Here is a 23,100-nt window from a genome sequence, read left to right as displayed (position 1 = left end):
ACCTTTTTAAAGTCTTAAATTAAATCACAACATTTACAATAAAATCAAATTCACATGACTTATTATTTATTAGTACTAATATACTACTTTACACTCAAAATATACTGTATTATGACATCTTGCAGAAAGTCTAAATTGTGTTAGTAATTTGGAAAACGTAATTTTTACTGTTGACAACCAGGTGGTTAAGTTTCACTTGTGAAGTGATTCAGTTTCATTTCAACAAAAACTGCAATCATAAACAAACCTGTTTCCGGTGAACAAACGGCTCTGCGCATGCGCATTCATTGTCATAAGAGGTCGCTCTGGGTTGAGTGATGGCAGCTGCACTGACAGCATGAGGACATAGCGCAGAGTTCAGTATGTACTCTCACTGTTTGAGATATCATGAACAATTTCTTCAGTCCTAAGTAGAAAGTTACCGTTAGCTCAGTTAAAGCTAGCTCAGCTCTGCTGTCTTTGATTGTTTGTTTACTCGCCGGCTTTTACACACAAGTGCCTGGAGAAATGCAGAGAATAAGGTCTTTGAAAACCGGTTGGCAGCTGCTGAAATCAGGCTGTGAGGGAGCAGCAAAACAAGTAAACACCTCGCCCTCGACCTCGCGAAATTATAGCAATGTAAGTGAATGCATTTTTGAAAACTTTTAAAAATTTGGTGAGGAAGTGAATGAAGACGTGGAAACTACATGGACCTTTTGGTATTTTAATTAATAACTACTTATTTTTTATTTCAATGTTTAAAGGCAAAGTAACACAACATGTCGACGCTAACCACAGCACACACACGCATGATTGCATGAGTCGTTACTATCTTATTCACTCTGTTCACTCATTAATGAGTTATCTACTCCAATAAAACTGTGGTGTGTAATTGATATACTCCGGGAACAAAGTCCCTCGCAGTTGCCTGTCTGAAGTGACGGGATTATGACGCGTGCTCAGCCTGTAGTATCACAGCCCTTTTTTTAATACTGCACATGCCACCACTCTCAGGCCCAGCTCCCACTTCGGGGCTCCGGCTCTTTCGGGCTCCTCTTTGACATTGATGGGGTGCTGGTGCGGGGTAGGACGCCCATCCCTGCAGCCAAGCAGTGCTTCAGGAACCTGGTGGACCGTAATGGGAAATACAAGGTGCCTGTGGTGTTTGTCACCAATGCTGGGAACTGCATGAGGCAGGCTAAAGCTGAGCATCTGTCAGATCTACTCGATGTGGAGGTAAACTGAACACATCTTTAAATCTTTTGTGTCTTTACATTGACCTCTGTCTTGAGTTTTTCTAGCTGACATCAATCTTTTTTTCTCAGGTGTCTCCAGACCAGGTGATGCTATCCCACAGTCCTTTGCGAATGTTCACCCAGTTCCACAAAATGCGTGTGCTGGTGTCAGGACAGGGTCCCGTGGAGGAGGTTGCTCACAAGTATCCTGTCTTAAATCAGGGACTTTGCGTTTCTGCACTCCCTCTGGATGTTGACCTGTAAAAATTGTGTGCATGTACTGTTTATTCAGTGTATTTTTGCTCATGTTCCATTTTGTTATCAGTATTTAATCTTTGTACCCTTTGTTCCCTTTGCTGCCTGACTGTCTCAGTGAGGCCCTTTCATAGATCTCTTGTTTTTTCTTATGTGAGGTTTGTCATTAATTCAAGTCAATATGTGGATTTTATTCTCTCTTTTCTCAACAAGCCTCAGAATAACCCAGTGGTTAATGCATTACTAGTGTATACATAAATATAGTAAGTTATACCTCAGGAAATACTTTATATAATGAAACATTTCCATTGCAAGCAGGGGGTATATGTGATTATTTTGTTAGAGATGTTTTTACTTTAACACTCGCTCATCTGTGTTTGACTTTAACCCACTTCAGCCTGGGCTTTCAGGATGTTGTTACCATAGATATGCTCAGGGATGCATATCCTCTTCTAGATGTTGTAGATCACGACAGAAGGCCCAAAGACCGTGTAAGAATGCATTAATATTGAAGCCAGTTTGTGTTCAGTTACAGATGAGTGAGACATCTTACCAATTGTGTTTAATTTCTTACAGATTCCCCCCACCAGAGGGTTACGGCCAATAGATGGTATGTTTGCACATACAGTCAACATTGTAGCTATAAATGTGCTGCTTAATCATTCATTAACATTTTATAATGAACACAGGTATGGCTGTCATTTGTTTATCACCTGTTTTTTTCCTACAGCTGTCATCTTATTTGGTGAGCCAATCAGATGGGAGACCAACCTCACGCTTATCATTGACGTGCTAATGACAAACGGGAACCCAGACAATGTTTGGAGTTCGAAGCAGTACCCTCACATCCCAGTCCTGGCCTGTAACATGGACCTGCTGTGGATGGCCGAGGCGAAGAATCCCAGGTACAGCGTGTGTGTGTGTGTGTGTGTGTGTGTGTGTGTGTGTGTGTGTGTGTGTGTGTGTGTGTGTGTGTGTGTGTGTGTGTGTGTGTGTGTGTGTGTGTGTGTGTGTGTGTGTCAAAAATACACTCTGAAACTCTGAAGAAGTGTTATTATTCTAAATGTCCCTGTCTCATAGGTTTGGTCACGGTATGTTCCTGGTGTGCTTAGAGAGCTTGTACAAGAAGGTCACAGGATTTGATCTGAAGTATGAGGCTCTGATCGGTAAACCCAGTGTGGTGACTTATAACTACGCTGAGCTGCTGATTAGAGAGCAGGCTAAGAGACTTGGCTGGCCCACACCTGTGGAGAGGCTGTACGCTATAGGGTGAGTGACTCAGTCGTCTCTTTACTTTAGACCTACATTTATCACTTAAAAGGATATGTCGGATTGTTTGAAGTGGGGTTGTATGAGGTACTTATCCATAGTCTGTGTATTACCTACAGTAGCGGCAAGTTTGGAGAAACAGACAGGATTACCAACATGGAAGCTAAGCAATATACTGGGGATGGGGGCAGAAGCTAAATGTATTTTAGCCACCTAAACAAAATCATAATCAGTTTGAAGTGTACGCTATATTTAGAATATTCTTTTACTGCTTTACCTTGCTGAGAGACTGAAGCCGTTATCTATGCTCTCTTCAAAACCACCAGACTCCATTGAGAAAAACATTTTACCTTGCATTTGTTACCTCGAGTGTCTGGTCTACCGCTGCCTCAAATCGATTAGTTTGTTTGTGTCATTGTGTGACTTTGGTGTTTTAAAGGGTTAGTTCAGATTCACCAGTCACACGTGCTGTTTTTCCTTTTTGTCGAAGGCAACATTTTCAGCAAGAGCTCCTTTTAATGTGTTGTCACTCCATCTCTTTTTATAGTGATAACCCCATGGCTGACATATACGGCGCCAACCTCTACAACCACTACCTTCAGGCTTCTCAGTGCACTAAGGCCCAGAGGCAGGCTAAGAGTGGTGGACGAGGCGTAGGTCCCTTGGCAGAAACAGTTGACAACGCCCCAAAAATGACATCAGCAGAACTAGGCGGAGCATCAGGTGTGTACGGGTCGGAGGAGGACCTCCCCGGGGGCTGCAGCTCCATACTGGTGTGCACAGGAGTGTACAGCAGAGACCAGCAGGAGCTGCCCTCGGACCCAGCGCACACTGTCACGGAGCAGCGCATCTTCCACGGTCACAGGGACTTCCGCTTCGACCCCAGCCTCACGCAGCCGTCCTTCTTGGTGGAGGATGTGAAGGAGGCGGTGGAGCTGGTGTTTCAGCAGGAAGGCTGGCCTCTGGAGTAGGATGAGTGGCTTCATCATCAACAGCCATCCAGTAACAACAACCCTTAACTGGTAGTAGCAGAAGCTTTAAGAGTTTTCTTATTTAATTTTTTACAAATCTATGCCCCTGATTATCACAGGGTAGATGAAGCTCTTTCAGTGGCTTGTTCTGAGATTTTCATAAAGTGCCATAGAATCAGCTGCAAAGAGCTACAATATGCATCCATTTTAAATTGGTCATATTTAGTAGGGTGTCAGACTGCGGCAGTATGTTTTTTAAAAGCACAACACACACACACACATCTGTTTCTAATGGCCCTACTTACATGTACTTACTTACATGTCAGGGGTTTAATTTATCAAGTGCAACATGTGTCCTTTCCTGCCTTTTGTACGACACAATCAATATCAACTTCTTTTTTTTGTGTTGAGTTACATGCATTTTTACTACATCCAGACTTTTATAGAGTATCTGTAAGTTCATGGATGATAGTACAAACATAGTTGCACCTTAAACTGGATCCAGAAAGAGCTCTATAAGAACATATAGTCTACCTAACTGGATCATCTTGCTTTTTGCTGAGACCCGTTTTGCTATGTGTTTATACTGCTATCATATTACAGCTTGATTTGTTTTTAAGATCGGTTGAATGCATCACCACTAATGTTGAGGAGCTTAAGTTGCCAGGATATAGTTTAGTATTCAGTTTTGATTTTACGGTAGTAAAATGACTGAGTACTGTAATTCTATTTTAGTATTATTTTGTGAAATTCTATAATTATACTAGTTTCCAGAGAAATAAAAAAAGTACTATTTATCTGTCAAATGTTTAAAGTAATGAAAATATTATGAATGGTTAATATGAATAAAATATGTTTGTTGGAGAATAAATGTACTTGAGTTGAAGCACCACTGAAAGTTTAACACTTTGCTGGTTTGTTATATTTGTCAGTGACATGTATAACTCAGTAGGTGCTAGTAGATTTGCAGGTGAATTAAATTGTAGTTATAACTGTGGAACTCTGGTAATGTACAGAAAATGCCACACAGAAAGTACAATTTAAAAAGGATGAATGACACAAAACGTTGCATGTCAAGTGAAAACATTTTGTGTACTGTGGTACAATCTTAGTACAAAGTTGTGGTTTGTAATGCTGGATTTAATATCACATTCAGCAGCAGTTCCTCTGAATAATATTACTAAATATTTGTATAAGCAACCACCATTTAAAACTTGTTACTGATTCTACAAACTATAAATATTTATAAGTCAAAATATGTCTCACACACACACACACACACACACACTCTCTAACTATCTTTTAAACAATTCGTCCCTGCTTCAGTCCGCTCAGCACCCACACTTTTTATCTGAGGACTCCGTGCCATGGACCGGGTGCGAGCTGTTACTCAACATGAATTGAGGAGAGTCTTGGGAAATTTCGTCTATGATGGTCATGCCGTTGCGTGCCAGTAGCTCCCGGGCCATGAGGATGAAGGCTGCCTCTACGTTCTGGGCCTCCTTGGCTGAGGTTTCCAGAGCAGCCAGCACACTGTTGTTTTCTGCCAAAGTGCACGCATCCTCGAACAACACCTGCCTCTGAGCTTGAAGGTCAGACTTATTACCTGCAAGGATGAACAGAACAGGAAGTGTTGAAAGCAAAAGTGGAGCAGGTATCTTTAAAGCTATCATGTCATTTAGGGCTAAATGTTATGAGGGAACAAATTGCTGACCACTTGCTGCTATCACAGGTCAACTATAAAAAGGGCAGAGCACCAAAAGCACAAATGAATATTTTTATTCTATTATCCTAATCTGAAACTCTCAATTAATAGATTTGATGAAGAATAGTTTCACAATTCACCAGACCCCAGTGTGATGTATTGATGTTGTTTGTTTTCACCGACAGTACAAACACCAACATATTTAGTTTACTATCATATAAGGCAAATCATTTTTGCTTGTCAAATGACTTAAACAAGAAATTGATTATCAAAACAGTTCATACACAACACAGCACAAGATCCATATCACTTGCACTGTCACTATGGAAAAAGAAGACACAATGACATGATATCCGGAGTTATAGTTTGTTTGAAAATCCAATAGCAGATGGAACAAAGGACCATCTGTATCTGTTAGTGCTGCCTTTGGGGAGACTAAACCTCTGCCCTGAAGGAAGCATCTAGAACTCACCATGTAAAGGATGTTAAGGGTCCAAAACAATAGTCTGTGCCTTTGAAGTGACCCTAACTTCATACAGGTGCTGAAGGCCATTAGGCACCAGTAATCTTGCGGCACAGCTCGGAAATTTGACATATCATTTAATTATTGATAGTTTCAGCTCAACAAACCAAAACCCAAAGATATTCAGTTTACAATTGTATACAGTAAAAGCTGAAACCAGTTTTCGGTTAATAAATGATATATTCAGTCTTCTAGTCTAGGAATATGATTTTGGGGTTTAACTGACCAACATAAAACCAACTTATTTTCACTCTACTTACCAATGAGGATCAGTACCACGCTGGCAGCTCCAAACTGCTCCACCTCCCTGATCCAGAGGGGAACAGAATCAAATGTGGTGCGGCGTGTGATGTCATAGGCCACCATGGCTCCGTGGGCACTACGGTAGTAGCTCTGAGTTATGGTGCGGAAACGCTCCTGTCCTGCTGTGTCCCACACCTGCATCTGCAATGACAACACAAAACACTAATCAACCCCATATCACTTACATGGTCACAAAGTGGTGTGTTTTATGTACATCCAAAACTTCATAAGTTATTCAGACATGCTGTGAACTCTGAACGTTATCAGTCTTTTTTGAACAATGCTTGTGTGGATACAACCCCAAACTAAGAAGCATAAAAAGACATCACTGTAGTTAACAAATCAACACACCCAGAAAGCTAACAGGTCATTTAAAAAGGCACTCCTCTTTCTCTAAAGGAGAAAAATACTGATCAAGCAAAGGGAGTATTTACTTTAAGACAAGTACAAGTACACATCTCATACTGTATACCCATGTTAAATATATTAAAATATACCCATGATCAAATTAAATGATATCCTAAAGTATGTGGAAATGATAAAAACTGAACCTCTAAATGAATGAAAAGAGAGTAAAAAAAGAGCAGAGTGCATGTCACCTACCTTCACCTTCTTGCCATCGATGTCCAGGGTGCGAACAGTAAAGTCCACCCCAATGGTGTTTTGCTGCTTCTCGATGAATATGCCCGACTTGAAGCTCTGGACCACACAGGTCTTCCCCACATCTGAGTCCCCAACCAGGATGATTTTGAAAAGAAAGTCGAAAGAATCCTCAATCTCCGGCCTTGCAGACTGCATGGTGAAGGGAGGAATATATACACACAAAATAACAAAAGCTGAGGCTGAAACACTCGATCCAAGACCTCTGCGCCTCTATGCAACAGGACTGGTTCAAGTTGTGTCAATAAGACTATTTACAGAAACAGCAGTGACATCCTTGAAAGAAAAAGAGGAAGATCAGGTTTATACCAGCTGTAGTAAAACAGTTCATGTGGATCCAGCTGCATGTGTGTGATCCGCAGGTAAAGTTGTCCCAGTCAGAGATACACAATACAAATAAAAACACTAAAACTGATGAACAATCCCAGTTTTTATTCCAACTTGCTTCTTCGGTCATGTTAAACATCATTCACAAACTCCACTCCAACCATAGAAAACAAAATCAACGTCATTATCCCATAGTCGAGGATTCAAACTCTTTTTTTCCTGGAAGTAAAAGTCAGCATCCAAAAGTTGTGTTTCTTCATCTTGTGCTTGTCTCAATATCTGCCCTACACCATCAGATACATTCGTAAAGTCTTACACACAAGTCTACACTGCTGCCCTTTAGACCGTCACTCTCACTGCCCTCGACGCCACTCCCCCTAAACTTTAATTCTGAAACAATTATAGACCCGCCTCCTACCTGTCTTGGTAGGTGTGATCTCCAACTGCCAGCCCACCTGCACCACTGCATCTTGGGATAAGGGTTTTGTGTTCAGGCTCTGTACCTGGAAGAGGCAGAATTAAAACTTAGTGCCCTGAAACATTGTTTGTTACCAAAGGTTCTGGCTCAGATATAAATATGTAGATGTCAGATAGATTTAGACATATTGAGCTCTAGTTGGTTTTAAAACTAACTGGTTATGACTCATGAACAGTTCAGAGTAAAAGTTACAGACAGTGCTGGAGGCTGACTTTAGCTTACAAGGCTCTGTGTGCAAACACCACTGAACAAACTGCTTAAACTTAACTTTTCCTGACAGAATGTAAACACTTGACATTTGTCTTAACAGCTGTCCCTTGGACCCCAGAATGATTTTGTACCTTTAAAAACGTCCTAAACTATTAGCTCTCTGGCTGACTGCTGTCAACTAACACATTCCACAGCACTCAACAACAGAGAGAGGTTAAGCGTAGCATGAGCAGGAACAAAACGGCACGACAGACACGTTGAAATTATGTAGTTAAAGACAAGATCATGTAACATAAATGGTCATTTAAATGATTTTACCTCAGGCTGCATACATTGATATCACAGTGAGATGTTAACACAGAATGAGCAAACTGCTCTGAATCAGCCTCTCTCCGCCCCCTCACTTGTTCTGTCGTCATCTCAGCCCACAGAAGAACAAGGCACAGCTGGACACAGAACAATGTGTGAGTGTGAGGGGCACTTCACCAAGCTGGGACTATCTGTGGCTGTGACCAGCAGCCAGCTTCTTTCTGTTGTGTGGTTGATGCCATATTAAATGTGGTTTTTGTTGACCATTCAGTGATGGCACAAATAAGACATGGACAACAGAGAAAAATAACTTTGATAATGCCTCTTTTATCCAAATAGCAAAATTGATTAAATTACAGGATAAAACAAAATCAACTCCAGGCTTTTAAATGTCCAGCCATGACGACATTTATGCTAGCCATTACTATGGTATGAAGGCAGACTGAAGTATCAAAATAAATTACAAACATTTTCGTAAAATCATGTAAAAATCTGCAACAGACATCCTTACGTACAAACTAATTTGAGCTAGTGCATTATTACAAAATCGCTCCAGTGTATAACAACATAACAAACTAAAATATAGATATGGTAGCTTAATTACCACATATATATTAGAGAACAGAAATACGTCTGTGATTCAGCAGTCTCAGGTCGGGAGCTGTGGTGGAGGATGAAATCATATTTGAGCCGTAACTAAGCTCAGTCATAGACGTCGGTCTGCTGTGTCATCTCCTCTGCAGCACCTGTGCTGCACTCGCAGAGTTTCTCATTCTAAATGCGGTGCTGGGACTTTGTTGGCTTTTTCGTTGTTTCTGAGGTTTCTTGCCAGATGTCTTATTCAGTGATGTTTCTGGAGGAGGGACGTGAATCGGCTTCCAGGGGATTGGATTGTAGAAGCTGGGTGATGGGTGGGATTTTTCGTAGGGACCTGGAAGAAATCAAAGCAATAACGATACATGACAAATATCAGCTAGGCAAATGAAACTAATAAGCTTTAATCACATTTAATGGAGTCTGAAGATAAACACAATTATATTGCTGTAGAGATGCAATCCAATTATGAGCTTCAAAAAAAGACGTATTGCATATTTTTGTTTTAAGGATTCCACGGCCCGTTGAAAAGGAACATTATATGTGAAGAGCCGCAAAGAAAACTCTAGCCACAAAATGCATTTCTTTGAATTCTGAAGGTGTCAAATATGACTTATTACAAGGGTTAACATCACACATCTGCAACAATAATCACACAGTGAAGCAACTGTGCTGAATGTGAATGATGAATGTGGCTTTGGTTGGGAAGTAATCCCTAGTTTCTTTGTGTTTTCTGCAATATCATAACTATCATAACTTATTAAAAATACAACATTAAACATGACAATATGAAAACAAGACAATTTGACCAACATTGGGTGAATAAATGGTCAAATAAAACAATGATTGTGGAAAACAATTTCATATCAATGCATGTTTCATTTATGGTTTTAACTTTGTTATTAAAAATAATTGTATTTATTATAAAAGTGCTATTTCTTGCTGCACTGGAAGGTTTGTTTAGTAATTTAGTGCACTAACGGTAATTAAAAAAATAAAGTTTAAAAATCATCAGGGTTATTTTTGTATTAATGAAATTTTAATTATTTATACTAATGTTTTGGTTAATAACTTATTTACACAAAAAATGTGAATTCCAGCTTTCCATCTTCACGGTACGGCATGAGAGGAGATGTGGAATAAAAATGCTTCAAAAGACTTTCAAAGTGTTTTAATGAATTACTATTGTATTTTTTTTATTGTCATTTTAATTATTTACAATAATGTTTGATAGATATTTACTACTATACATGTATTATTTATAATCAGTCAGTTAGTCCAAAAATGATAAAGCCTAGTTAATAATTCCCAAACAACTGAATTGACCTTACTTGTTGGGTAGGAAGATGATTTGGGACTCGCTCTGCTTTTTTCATTGGCTTTTGCCAGCCAGTCCTTAAACTTCTCGCCTGCCCTCTTGCGGCGCTCTTTCTCCTGCTCCTCCTTCAGGGCAGCTTCCTCCTGTCAAGATTTTAAAACATTATTATAATTATAATTAATATCAGAATCTGTCGGTCTCTGCTCCTTAATAATCAATTAACATTTGACTTTGAAATATTTTCATTAAAAGCAGAATAACTAATAAAAAGATCCACATTACTTTCTCCTTCTTTTCCATTTCAATTTTTTCTTGGTTCTTCTTCTGCAGCCAGTCTTTGTATTTTTGTTGAGCTTTCTGTTCAATCTCCTTCTGTTTCTCGCCCTGCCTCTGCATCTCCTCCTCCTCTTTGCTCAGTTTTAAAAGTAGCTCTTGCTTCTCCTGAGATTGAAAGAAGAAAACAAATAACAGACATGTCAGCACTGGATTACTGTGTAATTAAACAACATTCTTACAAATGACAGCCAATGGTGCTTTGTGTGGTTTTACCAAGTTTGAAGTAGCAGTCGTTTACCTGTTCTCTTTTCATCTTTAGCCATTCTTGGATCTTCTCCTCGATGACAATCTTTTTCTGTCCCTGCTCCCTTTCTTCATGTGCTTTCTTTTCCTTCTGTAACTGCTCCTATTTCAAGGAAAATAAAATGTTGAGATTCAGATCGGATGCAATATGAAAGCATGTTTTGGAGTTAGACTCATTTGGAAACAAGGGGGGAACTATGACTAGCCTAATAGAAACATACAAAGGAACATAAGTACAGTAACCATTTATGTAGTTATACAGTGATATGAATGGTAATTAACTGGGTCTTGCCTCCTCTGCTTGTTTTTCCAAATGTAAACGGTCTTCTTTGGCTTTGTTCACCAGCCACCTTTCCCATGCACTGAGAGAAGGTGAACCTGGAGGCTCCACAGCTGTATTCAACATCTGCAATGAAGGTGTTCTTGGGAGCTCACAACTATAACAGAACCAGTTGTCCAATTATACATATTACACTGTATACTTCCATGTTGTCTGAATCGTGCAGTCTGTTGCATTTGTTAAGAAAGTATCTTAAGTTTGAAATATTCCACAGTACCTGACTGGTGAAAGGCTGAGTCTGGAGTTGTCGCTCTGCCAGGGTGAAGTTTGCGAAGCTGGGCTATGCTCCAAGTCTTTATCACTGTCAAAACTGTCATGGTAGATAGGAGAAAGTAGAGAGAATGTGTCTTCTTCGTCGGATAGGACGCCGTTGTCCAAGCCCTTGGATCCGTGCAGGTCTTTCCCTTGGCTAGTTTTGACAGGGGTCGAGCTGAAGCATTTAGATGCAGATGCAGGACAGTTCGTCATCCTCCCTCCAGACATTGCTAGACGATGTCTGCTTTGAAAAACACAAGGTCGACACATGATATTGGTTTCCATAAGTTATGTGTGAGTTTACAATAGTTAACTAATGTCAAACGAACCTATGCAGCTTTTCAGTGACGCACATACCACAAACATAACTAACTAGCTGATGCTAATGTCAACAGCTCGTTTTAACGATTGGCAAAGTGGGGCTAACGTTAGCACTCAAAGGAAACTAACGGCTAGCTGTAGCGTTGGTTAGCCAACTTAGCTTTAATGTTATCTAACGTGCTACTAACGTTTAATGGTACATATTATGCTAGCTAACTCCACAGTGGATGTGTGCAATGTCTCTTGCTAACTCTGAAAGAACTGCAAACATTGCATAACCCACCTTTGTGTGTATATTTGAAGAAAAGTCTCGCTGTTGTATCCGACGTTTTCACCAACGCTGGAACTGATTCGCAAACAACTTTTTTCCCATGATACACCACGCCCCCACGCTCAACTGAACGCTGCTCCTGTAACCATGGTGAAGCCTGACGCCACACGTTTGTCTTTTCAACAGTTTTTCTTTATCAGTTATAAAGTTATAATAAATAATAAATATATTTTTATGTCGTCTACACCAAAATAGTTTTTCAAAACGAATGGTTTGTGTGTTATTGACCATTTTTTGTAATTATTTATTTAACAACAACAGTCTGGTATGTCAGATAACATATGAATAATGTACGATATAAAGGGGCCACGTGACATTTTTATATTATATTTTCCCTGAGTTTTTGTGAAAACATTATTCCAGTGTTATTCTGTTCAGTGCTGTTTGGTTGTGCTTCAGACAATAAGTTTACTCCCTACTGTAATAACAGCAGATATTGTTTATCTAGCAGCCCTGATCCAGTTGAAGTTGACCTGCCTGTGCACTCTGTCTCACTCCCACTTAACACCATCAGTCTAATTACCAGCAGATGTTAGAATTTGAGCTCGTACACTGAAGCACTGCTTTCACAAAGAGATGTGGCATTTTGTGAGTCTTTATTATTATAACCTGTAGCACTAAATTAATATCTTGTCTCTTGTCTTTGAATGCTGCTTAGGTATTGTGTGTCGTTGAGTTGTTGATTGTCATTGAATCTATGACTTTGTTTATTGCAAACAATTATTGAGTTTCAGATAAACAGGATGTTGTCCAAAGGTTTTAAATAAAAATCAGATACAGATATCAAATACAGTAACTCTTTATCTGAGGTGGAAGAATACTCAGATTTTTTACTTAAGTAAAAGTAGTAATACGATGATTTTGTAATAATAATCTAAATCTGTAAAATAACTAAAGCTGTCATATAAATGAAGTGGAGTAAAACATATTTCCTTCTGAAATGTAATGGAGCAGAAGTATAGAGTAGAATTAAATGGAAATACTCAAGTACCTCAAAATTATACTTAAGTACAGTGCTTGAGTAAATGTTACTTTCCACCACTGCTCTGTAGAAGTCATTAACGAAAACATAACAACAACCACATGACTGTATCTTGTCGGTAATTAGAGAAATATTTCTTGGACGATCTCTACATCGCTCTCATCCTGGATATAATGTGTCAAATCTCTGTAAGGCATCCACAGTTCTGAGTAAGATTATGACACAGCAGGACATTTAACCAAAAGGAGATGCAGAATGCAGGAAGGTGTGTCGGATCCCACATGTCTCCAGAGTCACACCGGGGTGAGGGATTCCAGCTCTGGCCTCTGCTGGTCCTATCATCGAAGGGCAGAAGTTCTCATTCAGAGCTCTGCTTGCATTAGTGACTGTATCCAGCGCAGCAGCCAGCTCGCTGGCCAGGTGATATGCTGGCAGGAGACCTCCAGAGACTGCCAGAGGGCAGAGGCCAACTGCGTCGACTCTCCCGGGCCCCTCGTCCGGACCATGGACCACCAAGGAAGTCCCGCAAGAAGCTCCAAGTTATCATCTGTGTGCTGCTTGTGGAGCTGTGTGAAAGATTCACTTTCTTTGGGATTGTATGCAACACAATCCTCTTCTGCACTGTGAAGCTGGGCTATAATAACTACCTGGCAGCGACAGTCAACCTGTGCTTTATAGGAGCCAGCACCCTCACCCCTGTTCTGGTTGGGTGGTTTGCAGAGACCTGCCTGGGAAGGTCCACGGTGCTCTACTTGTGTGCCTTCCTGCATTTCTTTGGTAAGACATAATTAAAGGTTCATACTTCTTGTCTGATGTGATGAAATTTATGATAAATCAATATGACTTAAAAAAGGATTTAGTATCTTGAACAGTATAGCCTTTTTCTGTTATTATATAAAAGTAGATGTAAATGTAATGTGGGGTAATATATAAAATATGACATAAGATGATACGTGACATAAAAATAAAGATGCACACATATCTAACACATTGCTCATTATATAGCTTAACCTTTAGTTTGAGCTCATTTCAAAAGCATTAGTAGTTATTTTTCTTTTTTTTATACAAATGAATTTTTCAAGATGTGAGGCACCATCGTGACATAGGTATACACAAGGTGAATATGAAAGAATGAAAATAAACAAAAGAAAAGGATAAAATGACACACAACAACATCAGAAAGAAATAAAATTAGAGATTTTATATCAAAAATAATTAAAGGCAACAAATACACATCTTTATATACCCTGTAACCCCCCCCCCCATTCACGCCAATGTCCCCATAACAATCCATCCATGTTTACAGTACATACAAATTCACATTATTGACAGGTCTTACTCGAACTTGTTACAGCGCTGACCTCCCTCATCCGACCGACCACTGGTCACACACTGGCACAAGTTGGATTACATAGACCATTAGGGAAGGGAAATTCTATTAAGTAAGAAACAAGGGCTCAAGTTAAATAAACAATCACAATTAATTTCACAAACATAATACAACTGAAAGAAGAAAAAGTAAGTAATCGAAATAAATAAAAAAGCGAACGCATGATAATAATGCTGATCTTAATAAAAGATCCATGACGGATTCTGTGAAGTCACACTTGTCACAACCTTCACCTGTTACTGTGCTTTCTAGGCACAGCCATGCTGCCCGTGGTGGCATTCCCATTCGAAGATTTCTACATTGACACTCATCACATGACGCACCAGCTGGGACATCGGGCGCAGCAGATCTTGTTCTACACTGGTCTCCTGGCTGCTGCACTGGGCATCGGCGGCATCCGGGCCATCCTCTGTCCCATGGGAGCCTATAGCCTGCAGTGCTACAATCAGCACCAGCTCCTGTCATTCTTCAACTGGTGGGTGGTGGTGCCGTCTGAATACTGGCTTTCACTTGGTTCGCTAATGATCAGACTCCAAACAGTCCATTGATTTTGTTACTGTGGTCAGTTTAATTTCCTAAATATTCCTATTGACGTTGTTTACAGTCCAGTTATTCTGTTTAACAATTGATCCTTAGGGGAACATATGTTTGTACCAAATTTCATGATAATCCATTCAATAATTGTCAATATATTGCACTATATACCAACCTAATGATGGTGCTAAAGGATCAACTAAGTGGGATTCATCTTCTGGATACCATGAATGCCTGTACATGGAAATTCATAAGATAGTTGTTGAGATATTTGAGTCTGGAGTTTAGTGGTGGACTGACCATCTGACCAAATTGTGAAAAATGTATGTGTCTACTTCTGAGTAATGTTTCCTTGTGAAATCAGTATGCTCATGAAGGAAGTGAGTGTGATATTTGTTTTATTTATGTTTAGGTTCTACTGGTTGGTCAACCTGAATTCCACAGTCGTGTTTCTGGGCATTGCTTACATCCAGCAGTCTGTGGCCAAAAATCTGGGCTTCCTTATCCCCTTCACCTCTGTGCTGCTGGCTCTAATCGCTATACACATGATGCGGAACAAACTCACCTACAAACCCAAGAAAGGTAACATACTGTGCATAAAGTAGAGATATCAAATTATTCAGTAATTATAGTATTCCGACACACTACATGCAGTACTTGTTTGCAGAGATGTCGACTCAAGTCTTGGACACAAGTCTTAAATTTGATGACCTTAGAGACGACTTCACAAGATCAAAATAGACTTGCAACTTGACTTGGACTTCACTTGAGCCTTTTGACTTGAAAATACTTGATACCTTCCCCCAAGCCCAAAGATTAAAAAGTATGTTATTTAGAAAGTGTACCACAAATCGATTCATTTCCCTAAAAATGTTTTAATCAAGTAACGTTAATGCTATTTATTCACAGCAGGTCGACACTTAATTCCACAAATCCTCTTTGTTTGAACCAAATGTACAGGACCATGAAGAACTAACGTTACGTAACTGAGCGCCAGTTAGAAGAAATTATGAAGAACATTTTGTTTGCATACAAAAACTATGTTGTGGTCAACAAAAAACTAATCTAAACGTGTGGGCGAAAATGACATACGGAGACGGGTTATGACTTGTTCAGGACCTGGGACTTGCCTTTCTTGACTTGAGACTTACTTGTGACTTGCAAAACAATGACTTGGTCAAACCTCTGCTGGTTTGTGCTTCTAACAACACATTATCTTGTAACAAACGGCCCCAAATGAACACTTCTCTGTTCCTTCGTGTGTCTGTCATACTGCAGGTGGATCATTATTGACCACACTGGGAGTTTTCTTGAACTCTTTCAAGATGTGCTGCCTCCACTATCGTCACATGAGTGGAGATGTGGGTTCTTGGCTGGACCGGGCCAAGGAGAACAATGGCGGCCGTTACAGCGAAACACATGTAGAGAACGTCAAAGTCCTGGCCAAGCTCTTCCCTCTTTATGGCCTTCAGCTGCTTTACAGAGCCTGCATCACACAGGCAGGTCACTGGGAATATAATGGGCCTTTATTATGAAGCATGCAAAAGGATCATGTCCATGTTTTATTATGGAAGGCTAAGAATAATGTTTCTTGCAGATTCCCTCAGGTTACTACATACAGACAATGAACTCAAACCTTCACCTGACCAGCCTCCTGTTGCCCATCGGTGCCATGAATGTGATCAGTATCCTCCCTCTGCTGCTCCTAGCCCCACTGATCGAGTGTGTGACCACTTGTTACCTCTCAATGGAAAAAATTCCTCTGTCACCTGCAAAAGTCATCGGTGAGTATTTCTATGTGCACGCATGCACATCCCCACTAATGCACACATCATTCTAATGTCTCTCTTGCTCTTCTGCCTCCTTCTTCTTCCTCCTGTAATTATTCTGCAGCCCCCTCTCTCATCACCCCTCCCTGTCCATCCTCCCCTTCCAGCTCTGGGCCATGCGTGTGCCACTCTGTCGGTCCTGGTGGCAGGTTTGTCTGAGCTGCATCGGAAGGCCTACCCTCTGGTGGAGCAGACCCTGTCTGGAAAAGTTCTGCAAGTGTCATCCATGCCGTGTTTCCATCTGGCTCCTCAGTACATTCTACTTGGTCTCGCAGAGGCTCTAGTCACCCCTGCATGTGAGTGACAGACTTAAGGCCTCCATTATTTATTTTAATGCATGTCGTACATAGTACATCTTGCCCAAAAACTTCTGATTTATCAAACACAACAAAACAACTGAAATCCAAGCCAGTTGACATTCCCAGCAGTCAGAAATACTTCCCTGTATTTCACAAATATGCAGCAGATGATGATAAAAACCTGTCGCTTCCTCTCTGGCAGGCTCCCTCATATCTTTCCAGCTGACCCCGAGTCACATCAGAGGGATCTCCCTGCACTTCCTCACTCTGTCCTATGGAGGGGGCTGCTTTCTGGGAGCCTTCATCGTTCAGCTAGTGTACTTTCTCTCTGGAGGTAAAATAAGTACAAATACAATTGAACCTTTTCTTCCGATAATAAATAAAGTGACAGTGGAATTTGATTGAAAAACAACAATGATGTCAGTGATGCTGATATGACTACAGCGATACTTGTTTACAGGTAACTTCTACCCGAACACACTGCATGATGGGAATCTGGAGAGGTTTTTCTTCCTCCTGGCCTCACTGATGGCTGTAAATACCCTTGTGTTTTGGCGTGTATCTAGCAGGTACAGTATTATCTCTGACTACCTGGGCTACAAGGTGGAATACAGGTTACAATTAGATTATTAGTTTTGCTTAATGAACACTGTCACTGTTACTGATTTTTGTGCAGGTACAAAGACCTGAGTGTGCAGGGTAAAGCACTAACCGTCAGCCCTCTGGCTGAGAAGCTGCTGCATTACAAGGCCTGTCTGCGGTTCTACGACACCGTGGAGCGCTCCTACACAAACGCCTCCATTGAATCAATTTTATGACTGTCTTTATTAATATCTACTGTTGGTGGCGCTGGCGCTGCATGTTACTCTGTCAAAATCTTTGACTTTTGTGTGCTGAACTGTAAAAATGAAGTACTTGGAATGTACATATGTTTGTTGTCCCCTACTGTAACTGTGGACCGTTATTTGACTTGTGTGAGCATGGCCTGTATAAGAGGGATTTATTTTGAGGTACATTTGCAAATTAAAATGTAATGTAAAAAATATAAATGTAAATAATAGAACATTAAATCTAATAAACGATGGATGTATCTTTAGCAAAGCATGGTCCTTTATTTGAGTCTTTTAAACCAAAGCAAAGACGCTGCTTAATTGATTTGTTTGCTTTGTTTAATAATGAAAAATACAGAATAGGCAGTATTTACAATCATCAATGATTAAAACATAGCAAACCCTAAATGGCTTACTTCCATTGAGGTCATCCAACATACAACATCAAGCGACACAACAAAAACATGGAACCCTGACACAACGCAAAACACAGCCTACGCGTTTCAAGCGCTTTTCATAATATATATATCAGCAACACCTGACTGAGGAATCATCTTTTCCATAAGGCAACTTTAAAGAGGTGCTGTGAGAGAAAAAAGCCAAAATATACCAAAAAACTCCAGAAAGATAACGATTATGTTGGTAAAAGGTCACAGGTCAAAGTCTTGGTGAAAATGCCATTTTGGCCATAACTCAAAAATGTATATGCTTATTATATTCTAGTTTCTATCCCTGAATCATAAATAGCAGGAGGTCCTGCAGCTAACATGTTTTAATATAGACTAGCTTCGATGTTGCATATTTTCAGTGTTGAACCTAAATCAACAGAAAACCCAGGATAAAGAGGTTCAATAAAGGTGGTCCGGATCTGGTGCAGCCTTGTTAAACTGCCAGAGTCAGAAACACTGTAGAATTCCAGTGTTCTTGCTTCGTAATCAAGATGAATGCCCACTCTGTGGGAGAGAACTGGAGGAATCAGGCCCTTGTGAAGATTATTGTGCCAAAACGTGCAGCCGGACGAAGAGCAGGTTAATTTCCAGGAGAGCTCATTGTGGCCAAAGCAGCAACTTTTCCCTGAACCCTTTCTTTTAATGCCTTTGTAAGACACGGCCAAATCAACAATGCCACCATCCCACTCCACCTCCCAGTAGCTGCTGCACTCAAAGCTCTCTTTGCACAGAGCCTGGTGATAGAAGGTGAATCTGTCGGGGTGATCAGGGTGAGCCTGGTCCCTGTCACTCCATGATATCTCTCTGTTTCTGTCAGACAAGCAAAGACATGCAGCTACTGTGTTGGGATCCATCTCCACGGTGGAGCCTGCAGGGAAAGATGAAACATTCGTCCAGCTGGTGCAAATGTTCATGTATGTTTGTGTTGATATTTGTGCAAAGTGAATTAACATCAAGCTTACCCTTATATTTGGTTAAAAGGTATTTCCTTGATATTGTTTTCTCATGCAACCTAGGCTCTTTTGACACTGTGATGAAAAGGAAAAAAACACCGATCATTTTGTCAATACAATAACAGAAGATATACAGACTAGATGCATTATTAGGTTTAGAGATATAAACTGCTCATACTTACTCAGATTTTCTTCACAATAGCTGAATACTTCTTTCTTTTCTTTGTTGCACATAGCTTTCAGTTTATCTGTCTGTGCAGTGACAAAATCTGTCAGCATGTCAGGTTTTTCATGTGAGTCTGTGAACACAGGGAGAACACCTAGGGCCTGGAAAACCTGCGAAGGACAAACAAATACAATATGTGACGACAACATGTTAAAATATATTCTGCAAAATGGGACACAAAATGGGTTATCCTTCCAAAGACTATCATCACCTGCAGAAACTGAATGGGGTTGTCCGTTAGTGAAAGCTGGTCGAGTTCATCTTCTCTCCTCCTCAGCTCTGACACTTTAAGCTTCAGTTTCCCGAGACGACTGTTGGTCCAGTCCACTCCAGCTTTCTCTGCTTCTCCAACTCTCTCTCTCATCTCAGAGCGCTTCCTCTCCACAGAGGAGACGAATATACGGATGCGTTCATCACACAGTCGCTCCAAGTCATCACAGACTTCCCATGCAGCATCCTGGTAAAGGAAACACAGACCATTTGTCATGACATATGATGACATTTTGAGTTACATCATATTCTCAATACACCCGGCCTACTCTACATTCATTCAGTTATTCTGCAACATCATTTTTTAGAAGTCAAACCTCTGCCTTACATTACTGATATTGCAATATCAACATTCTGTGCAAGATCAATATTACATCTCATATGTGCAATGTCATGGAAATTGTGGTATTAATGCTTTATGAAATGTAACCTTATAGTTTTGTAATCTTCACGAAACAGATGTTTTAAGTTTAAAAAAGAAAGGCATTGATAAAACTGCAGATAGTGATTGGGGGACAGGATCTGGGTCGTGTGAAGATAAAAAAAGTTGACCCGGGGTCATCAGGTCATCCGTTTGTGTAGATCCCCTCTGAATGTATAGTGTGCGAGTTCCTGCTCACATAGAAGGCACCCGGCTCAAGAAGTGCTTTATGTTTGTATGTGTTTCTTTGTTGTCCTATTTTAAAAGGTTGTACGTTACTCACTATAGGGTGCTCACTTGTCAGAAGGACACCATGCATGCAGGCATTAAAGATCTGTAAGAGGATCATTTTACGAATATTGTGTTTTGTGCATTTGTTGCCTCACAGCTCCTGATTTTAAGTTGCCATAACAGCAATAATGTGAATTTCATTCAGTCCGTCTACTATTACATTTTACTGTCTACTTTACTTATTTATTAGATCAATGTCTCCTCTGCTGCAAATGTCCCCACTGTGGGGTTAATAAAGGATCATCTTGTCATAATTTATACACTTGACATAAATGATTTTAGAGTGTGCGATGGTCTAGGTCAGTGCTTCCCAACCTGGGGGTCTGGACCCTCCCAAGGGGTCGCAAGAATAAGCTTAGCGGTTGATCAATAGACTAGGGGACCAGGAAATATATTTATATATATATAAATATATATATCTTTTAACACTTTCTGAACATTGCTTTTTACCTCTTCGGACCTATAACAATCAATCAACCCACAGACACATGGAACTGGAGGAAGCAAATATAGCTCTGTTTGTCTCGCCTAGAGTTAGATAATAAGATTCATACTACTGAATGACATGAGAGTGCTATCAATCTTATTATCTAACTCTCACAAGCTTGTGTGCTTTAAGAAGTCACAAGCCAAAAAGGTTAACATTATTCCTGATGGTTTTCTTCCCTTTAAAGACATATGTTTTCTACCATTTATTTATTTAATAAAGATTCCCAAATTGCCCTGGCTAGAGACACCACTACAGTTAACATGAAGCAATTATTGACAGTCAAATGTTCGTTGTGTCTAAGGCTGAATGTTTTCAGCATTGTGTTACACTCTGCTGTCAAACACTTTGTGCCCACAGAGAGAGAGACGGGAAACTCCCCTGCAGACAAACAACTGTTGCTGAACACAGTTTACACCCCCACCCTTTTCCTCTTTTATACGACATCTTTGTTGACAGGAAACTCGGCACTTTAATTGTCCTGAAATGAATCGATGAATAATAGACAAAGTACTTATGTTTGCACTCACTCTCATAGAGTCTGCAGCCTGCCTCAGCTCCACTATGTTCCTCTCTGAATCCAGCACTCTGTCTGCAATTTCCTGTTTAGTCTGCTCCAGTTGTCTCTGTTGAAACAAAAATCTTTTTAGAAACTCAGTGACATAAAAAGAACGGGCAACAAATAACTTCAGTAGAGGGTTGAACTGAATGACCTGCATTTCACCCTTTTCTGCTGCCGCTGCCACGGTGTCATGGCCTTTGTGGTCATCCATCGCACACAGCAGGCAGATGCACTGCTGATCAGTGCGGCAGTAAATCTCCGGGGGTTTGTTGTGACGGCTACAGATGCTGTTTTTGATCCACTCAGAGGCTTTAATAAGATTGTGTTTTTTTAATGGTGGCACCTCAAAGTGAGGCTTCAGATGAGTCTCACAGTAAGAGGCCAAACACACAAGACAGAACATGCAAGCTTTTCTTTTTCTCCCTGTGCAGGCGTCACACTGCACATCACCAGGCACAGCATAGGTGTCAGCAGCAGCAGCAGCAGCAGCAGCATTTTCACTGTTTGTCCTCCTGTGTTCCTCCAACAGGGCAGCCAGGAGTGTGTTCCTCTTCAGAGCAGGCCTCGGGGAGAAAGTCTGTCTGCACTGAGGGCAGCTGTTACTGCTTCCTCTGTCATTATGTACATCCCAGAATTCATTGATGCATTTTATACAGTAACTGTGTCCACAGGCCGTCGTCACAGGATCCTCCAGTAACTGTAAACAGATGGAGCAGTCGAACAACTCCCGACTGGAAGCCATTTTCTCCCACTCCGACTGGGCAGACACTTTCGTTTTCTCTGAAGGAGGAGTGGCCTGTTGTCTGCAGCTTGTTCTCAGTGACACAGTTGTGCTGACTGGTCTGTGTGTAGAACGACGCACAAAACCCCTCTTCAGAGTCAAACATTAACTGCAAGTGTTTCAAACTTGAGTCAAAGTATTCAACTTTATCACACATCATATCAGTGGTGGAAAGTAATGAAGTACATTTACTCAAGTTCTGTACTTTTCTGTACAATTTGAGGTACTTGTACTTTACTTTAGTATTTCAATTTTATAGTAGTCTACTTTATACTTCTACTCAAATACAATTCAGGGTTAAATATCGGAGTCTACCTTTTAATCCACAACATTTATTTGACAACTTTAGTTACTTTGAAGATTCAGATTAATAATACAAAATTTAATCAACAAATAATTTATCATGTATTATTATAGATTAAGATTTATTGATCCCTTGGTGAAGTTCACAAGCTACTTGGCAGTATATGAAGCAAAAGAAATAAGACTTCTTTATCAGCTGCAACATTAAGGCGATGATACATTAATGCATCAATATATATATATATATATATATATATATATATATTCTGAAATGGACCATTGTGCAGAATGAGTATAAGTAAATTTTGATGCTAATACTTTTGTACTTTTATTTGAGTAAAATGTTGAATGCAACTTGTAACAGAGTATGTATACACTGTGGTATTACTACTTTTATTTAAGTATAATATGAGTACTTTCTTCTTTTTATCTGCTCATATCAATATTTTGATATTAACGATGGATTAAATGGCTGTATATACTGCAATAAGGTCGTACATTGTGATGAATCCACAGGAAAATGATCCCACT

The 23,100-nt window shown here is 40.2% G+C and overlaps 5 protein-coding genes across 9 annotated transcripts; 2 read left to right on the top strand and 3 right to left on the bottom strand.

Annotated features, from left to right (window-relative positions):
* The first annotated feature begins 309 nt into the window (after nucleotides 1–309).
* On the top strand, nucleotides 310–4,580 carry hdhd5 (haloacid dehalogenase like hydrolase domain containing 5). The gene is made up of 8 exons (XM_029433722.1): nucleotides 310–618; nucleotides 994–1,215; nucleotides 1,305–1,417; nucleotides 1,867–1,960; nucleotides 2,046–2,079; nucleotides 2,200–2,374; nucleotides 2,550–2,738; nucleotides 3,286–4,580. The coding sequence occupies exons 1-8, from the start codon at nucleotides 508–510 to the stop codon at nucleotides 3,707–3,709; spliced, it is 1,362 nt and encodes a 453-aa protein (XP_029289582.1). The 5' UTR covers nucleotides 310–507; the 3' UTR covers nucleotides 3,710–4,580.
* Nucleotides 4,581–4,775: 195 nt separating this feature from the next.
* On the bottom strand, nucleotides 4,776–8,399 carry rab19 (RAB19, member RAS oncogene family). 2 transcript variants are annotated; one of them, XM_029433727.1, is made up of 5 exons: nucleotides 8,234–8,399; nucleotides 7,646–7,730; nucleotides 6,844–6,965; nucleotides 6,198–6,381; nucleotides 4,776–5,315 (listed from the first exon to the last, which is right to left on the bottom strand). In XM_029433727.1, the coding sequence occupies exons 1-5, from the start codon at nucleotides 8,243–8,245 to the stop codon at nucleotides 5,041–5,043; spliced, it is 678 nt and encodes a 225-aa protein (XP_029289587.1). In that variant the 5' UTR covers nucleotides 8,246–8,399; the 3' UTR covers nucleotides 4,776–5,040. The 2 variants fall into 2 exon arrangements, with proteins under 2 accessions (XP_029289587.1, XP_029289586.1); XM_029433726.1 differs by having other exon boundaries at nucleotides 4,779–5,315; nucleotides 6,844–7,032; nucleotides 8,234–8,377.
* A 132-nt stretch (nucleotides 8,400–8,531) lies between these two features.
* On the bottom strand, nucleotides 8,532–12,044 carry ccdc34 (coiled-coil domain containing 34). 3 transcript variants are annotated; one of them, XM_029433724.1, is made up of 7 exons: nucleotides 11,915–12,044; nucleotides 11,273–11,551; nucleotides 11,008–11,152; nucleotides 10,711–10,818; nucleotides 10,419–10,577; nucleotides 10,150–10,279; nucleotides 8,532–9,155 (listed from the first exon to the last, which is right to left on the bottom strand). In XM_029433724.1, exons 2-7 carry the CDS (start codon nucleotides 11,536–11,538, stop codon nucleotides 8,953–8,955), a joined length of 1,011 nt encoding a protein of 336 aa, XP_029289584.1. In that variant the 5' UTR covers nucleotides 11,539–11,551; nucleotides 11,915–12,044; the 3' UTR covers nucleotides 8,532–8,952. The 3 variants fall into 3 exon arrangements, with proteins under 3 accessions (XP_029289584.1, XP_029289585.1, XP_029289583.1); XM_029433725.1 differs by having other exon boundaries at nucleotides 11,273–11,554; nucleotides 11,915–12,023; XM_029433723.1 differs by lacking the exon at nucleotides 11,915–12,044 and adding an exon at nucleotides 11,640–11,844.
* A 1,325-nt stretch (nucleotides 12,045–13,369) lies between these two features.
* Nucleotides 13,370–17,814, top strand: slc15a5 (solute carrier family 15 member 5). Its single transcript, XM_029434522.1, has 9 exons — nucleotides 13,370–13,721; nucleotides 14,587–14,809; nucleotides 15,281–15,450; nucleotides 16,147–16,367; nucleotides 16,466–16,652; nucleotides 16,805–16,993; nucleotides 17,199–17,330; nucleotides 17,457–17,565; nucleotides 17,673–17,814. Exons 1-9 carry the CDS (start codon nucleotides 13,370–13,372, stop codon nucleotides 17,812–17,814), a joined length of 1,725 nt encoding a protein of 574 aa, XP_029290382.1.
* Nucleotides 17,815–18,147: 333 nt separating this feature from the next.
* LOC115009843 (E3 ubiquitin/ISG15 ligase TRIM25-like) lies at nucleotides 18,148–22,621 on the bottom strand. Of its 2 annotated transcripts, XM_029434106.1 has the most exons (6): nucleotides 21,637–22,618; nucleotides 21,454–21,549; nucleotides 19,666–19,911; nucleotides 19,411–19,564; nucleotides 19,238–19,303; nucleotides 18,148–19,143 (listed from the first exon to the last, which is right to left on the bottom strand). In XM_029434106.1, the coding sequence occupies exons 1-6, from the start codon at nucleotides 22,225–22,227 to the stop codon at nucleotides 18,599–18,601; spliced, it is 1,698 nt and encodes a 565-aa protein (XP_029289966.1). In that variant the 5' UTR covers nucleotides 22,228–22,618; the 3' UTR covers nucleotides 18,148–18,598. The 2 variants fall into 2 exon arrangements, with proteins under 2 accessions (XP_029289966.1, XP_029289965.1); XM_029434105.1 differs by having other exon boundaries at nucleotides 21,454–22,621.
* Between the last annotated feature and the right edge of the window lie 479 nt (nucleotides 22,622–23,100).

Source organism: Cottoperca gobio, chromosome 6 (genome assembly GCF_900634415.1).
Source record: "Cottoperca gobio chromosome 6, fCotGob3.1, whole genome shotgun sequence".
In the NCBI taxonomy this organism is placed as follows: domain Eukaryota; kingdom Metazoa; phylum Chordata; class Actinopteri; order Perciformes; family Bovichtidae; genus Cottoperca; species Cottoperca gobio.
The sequence above is the reverse complement of the archived record's forward strand: the minus strand, read 5'-3'. Positions and strand labels throughout refer to the sequence as shown.

What these genes read in the sequence shown, in the direction of transcription:
- hdhd5 (XM_029433722.1), top strand. Translation starts at nt 508, where the DNA reads ATGCAGAGAATAAGGTCTTTGAAAACCGGTTGGCAGCTGCTGAAATCA. An exon ending in CCTCGCGAAATTATAGCAAT is followed by an intron (nt 619 to 993) that starts GTAAGTGAATGC and finishes CACCACTCTCAG; the next exon opens with GCCCAGCTCCCACTTCGGGG. An exon ending in ACAGAAGGCCCAAAGACCGT is followed by an intron (nt 1,961 to 2,045) that starts GTAAGAATGCAT and finishes AATTTCTTACAG; the next exon opens with ATTCCCCCCACCAGAGGGTT.
- rab19 (XM_029433726.1), bottom strand. Translation starts at nt 7,696, where the DNA reads ATGCAGTGGTGCAGGTGGGCTGGCAGTTGGAGATCACACCTACCAAGA. An exon ending in GATCACACCTACCAAGACAG is followed by an intron (nt 7,033 to 7,645) that starts GTAGGAGGCGGG and finishes TTCACCATGCAG; the next exon opens with TCTGCAAGGCCGGAGATTGA. An exon ending in TCGATGGCAAGAAGGTGAAG is followed by an intron (nt 6,382 to 6,843) that starts GTAGGTGACATG and finishes TTGTCATTGCAG; the next exon opens with ATGCAGGTGTGGGACACAGC.
- ccdc34 (XM_029433723.1), bottom strand. Translation starts at nt 11,665, where the DNA reads ATGTGCGTCACTGAAAAGCTGCATAG. An exon ending in CTCAGCCTTTCACCAGTCAG is followed by an intron (nt 11,153 to 11,272) that starts GTACTGTGGAAT and finishes GTTCTGTTATAG; the next exon opens with TTGTGAGCTCCCAAGAACAC. An exon ending in TAAAGATGAAAAGAGAACAG is followed by an intron (nt 10,578 to 10,710) that starts GTAAACGACTGC and finishes TTTCAATCTCAG; the next exon opens with GAGAAGCAAGAGCTACTTTT.
- slc15a5 (XM_029434522.1), top strand. Translation starts at nt 13,370, where the DNA reads ATGCTGGCAGGAGACCTCCAGAGACTGCCAGAGGGCAGAGGCCAACTG. An exon ending in ACAGAGCCTGCATCACACAG is followed by an intron (nt 16,368 to 16,465) that starts GCAGGTCACTGG and finishes TGTTTCTTGCAG; the next exon opens with ATTCCCTCAGGTTACTACAT. An exon ending in GGCTCTAGTCACCCCTGCAT is followed by an intron (nt 16,994 to 17,198) that starts GTGAGTGACAGA and finishes CCTCTCTGGCAG; the next exon opens with GCTCCCTCATATCTTTCCAG.
- LOC115009843 (XM_029434105.1), bottom strand. Translation starts at nt 22,227, where the DNA reads ATGGCTTCCAGTCGGGAGTTGTTCGACTGCTCCATCTGTTTACAGTTA. An exon ending in AGGCTGCAGACTCTATGAGA is followed by an intron (nt 19,912 to 21,453) that starts GTGAGTGCAAAC and finishes TTCCTTTACCAG; the next exon opens with GATGCTGCATGGGAAGTCTG. An exon ending in CTATTGTGAAGAAAATCTGA is followed by an intron (nt 19,304 to 19,410) that starts GTAAGTATGAGC and finishes TTTTCATCACAG; the next exon opens with TGTCAAAAGAGCCTAGGTTG.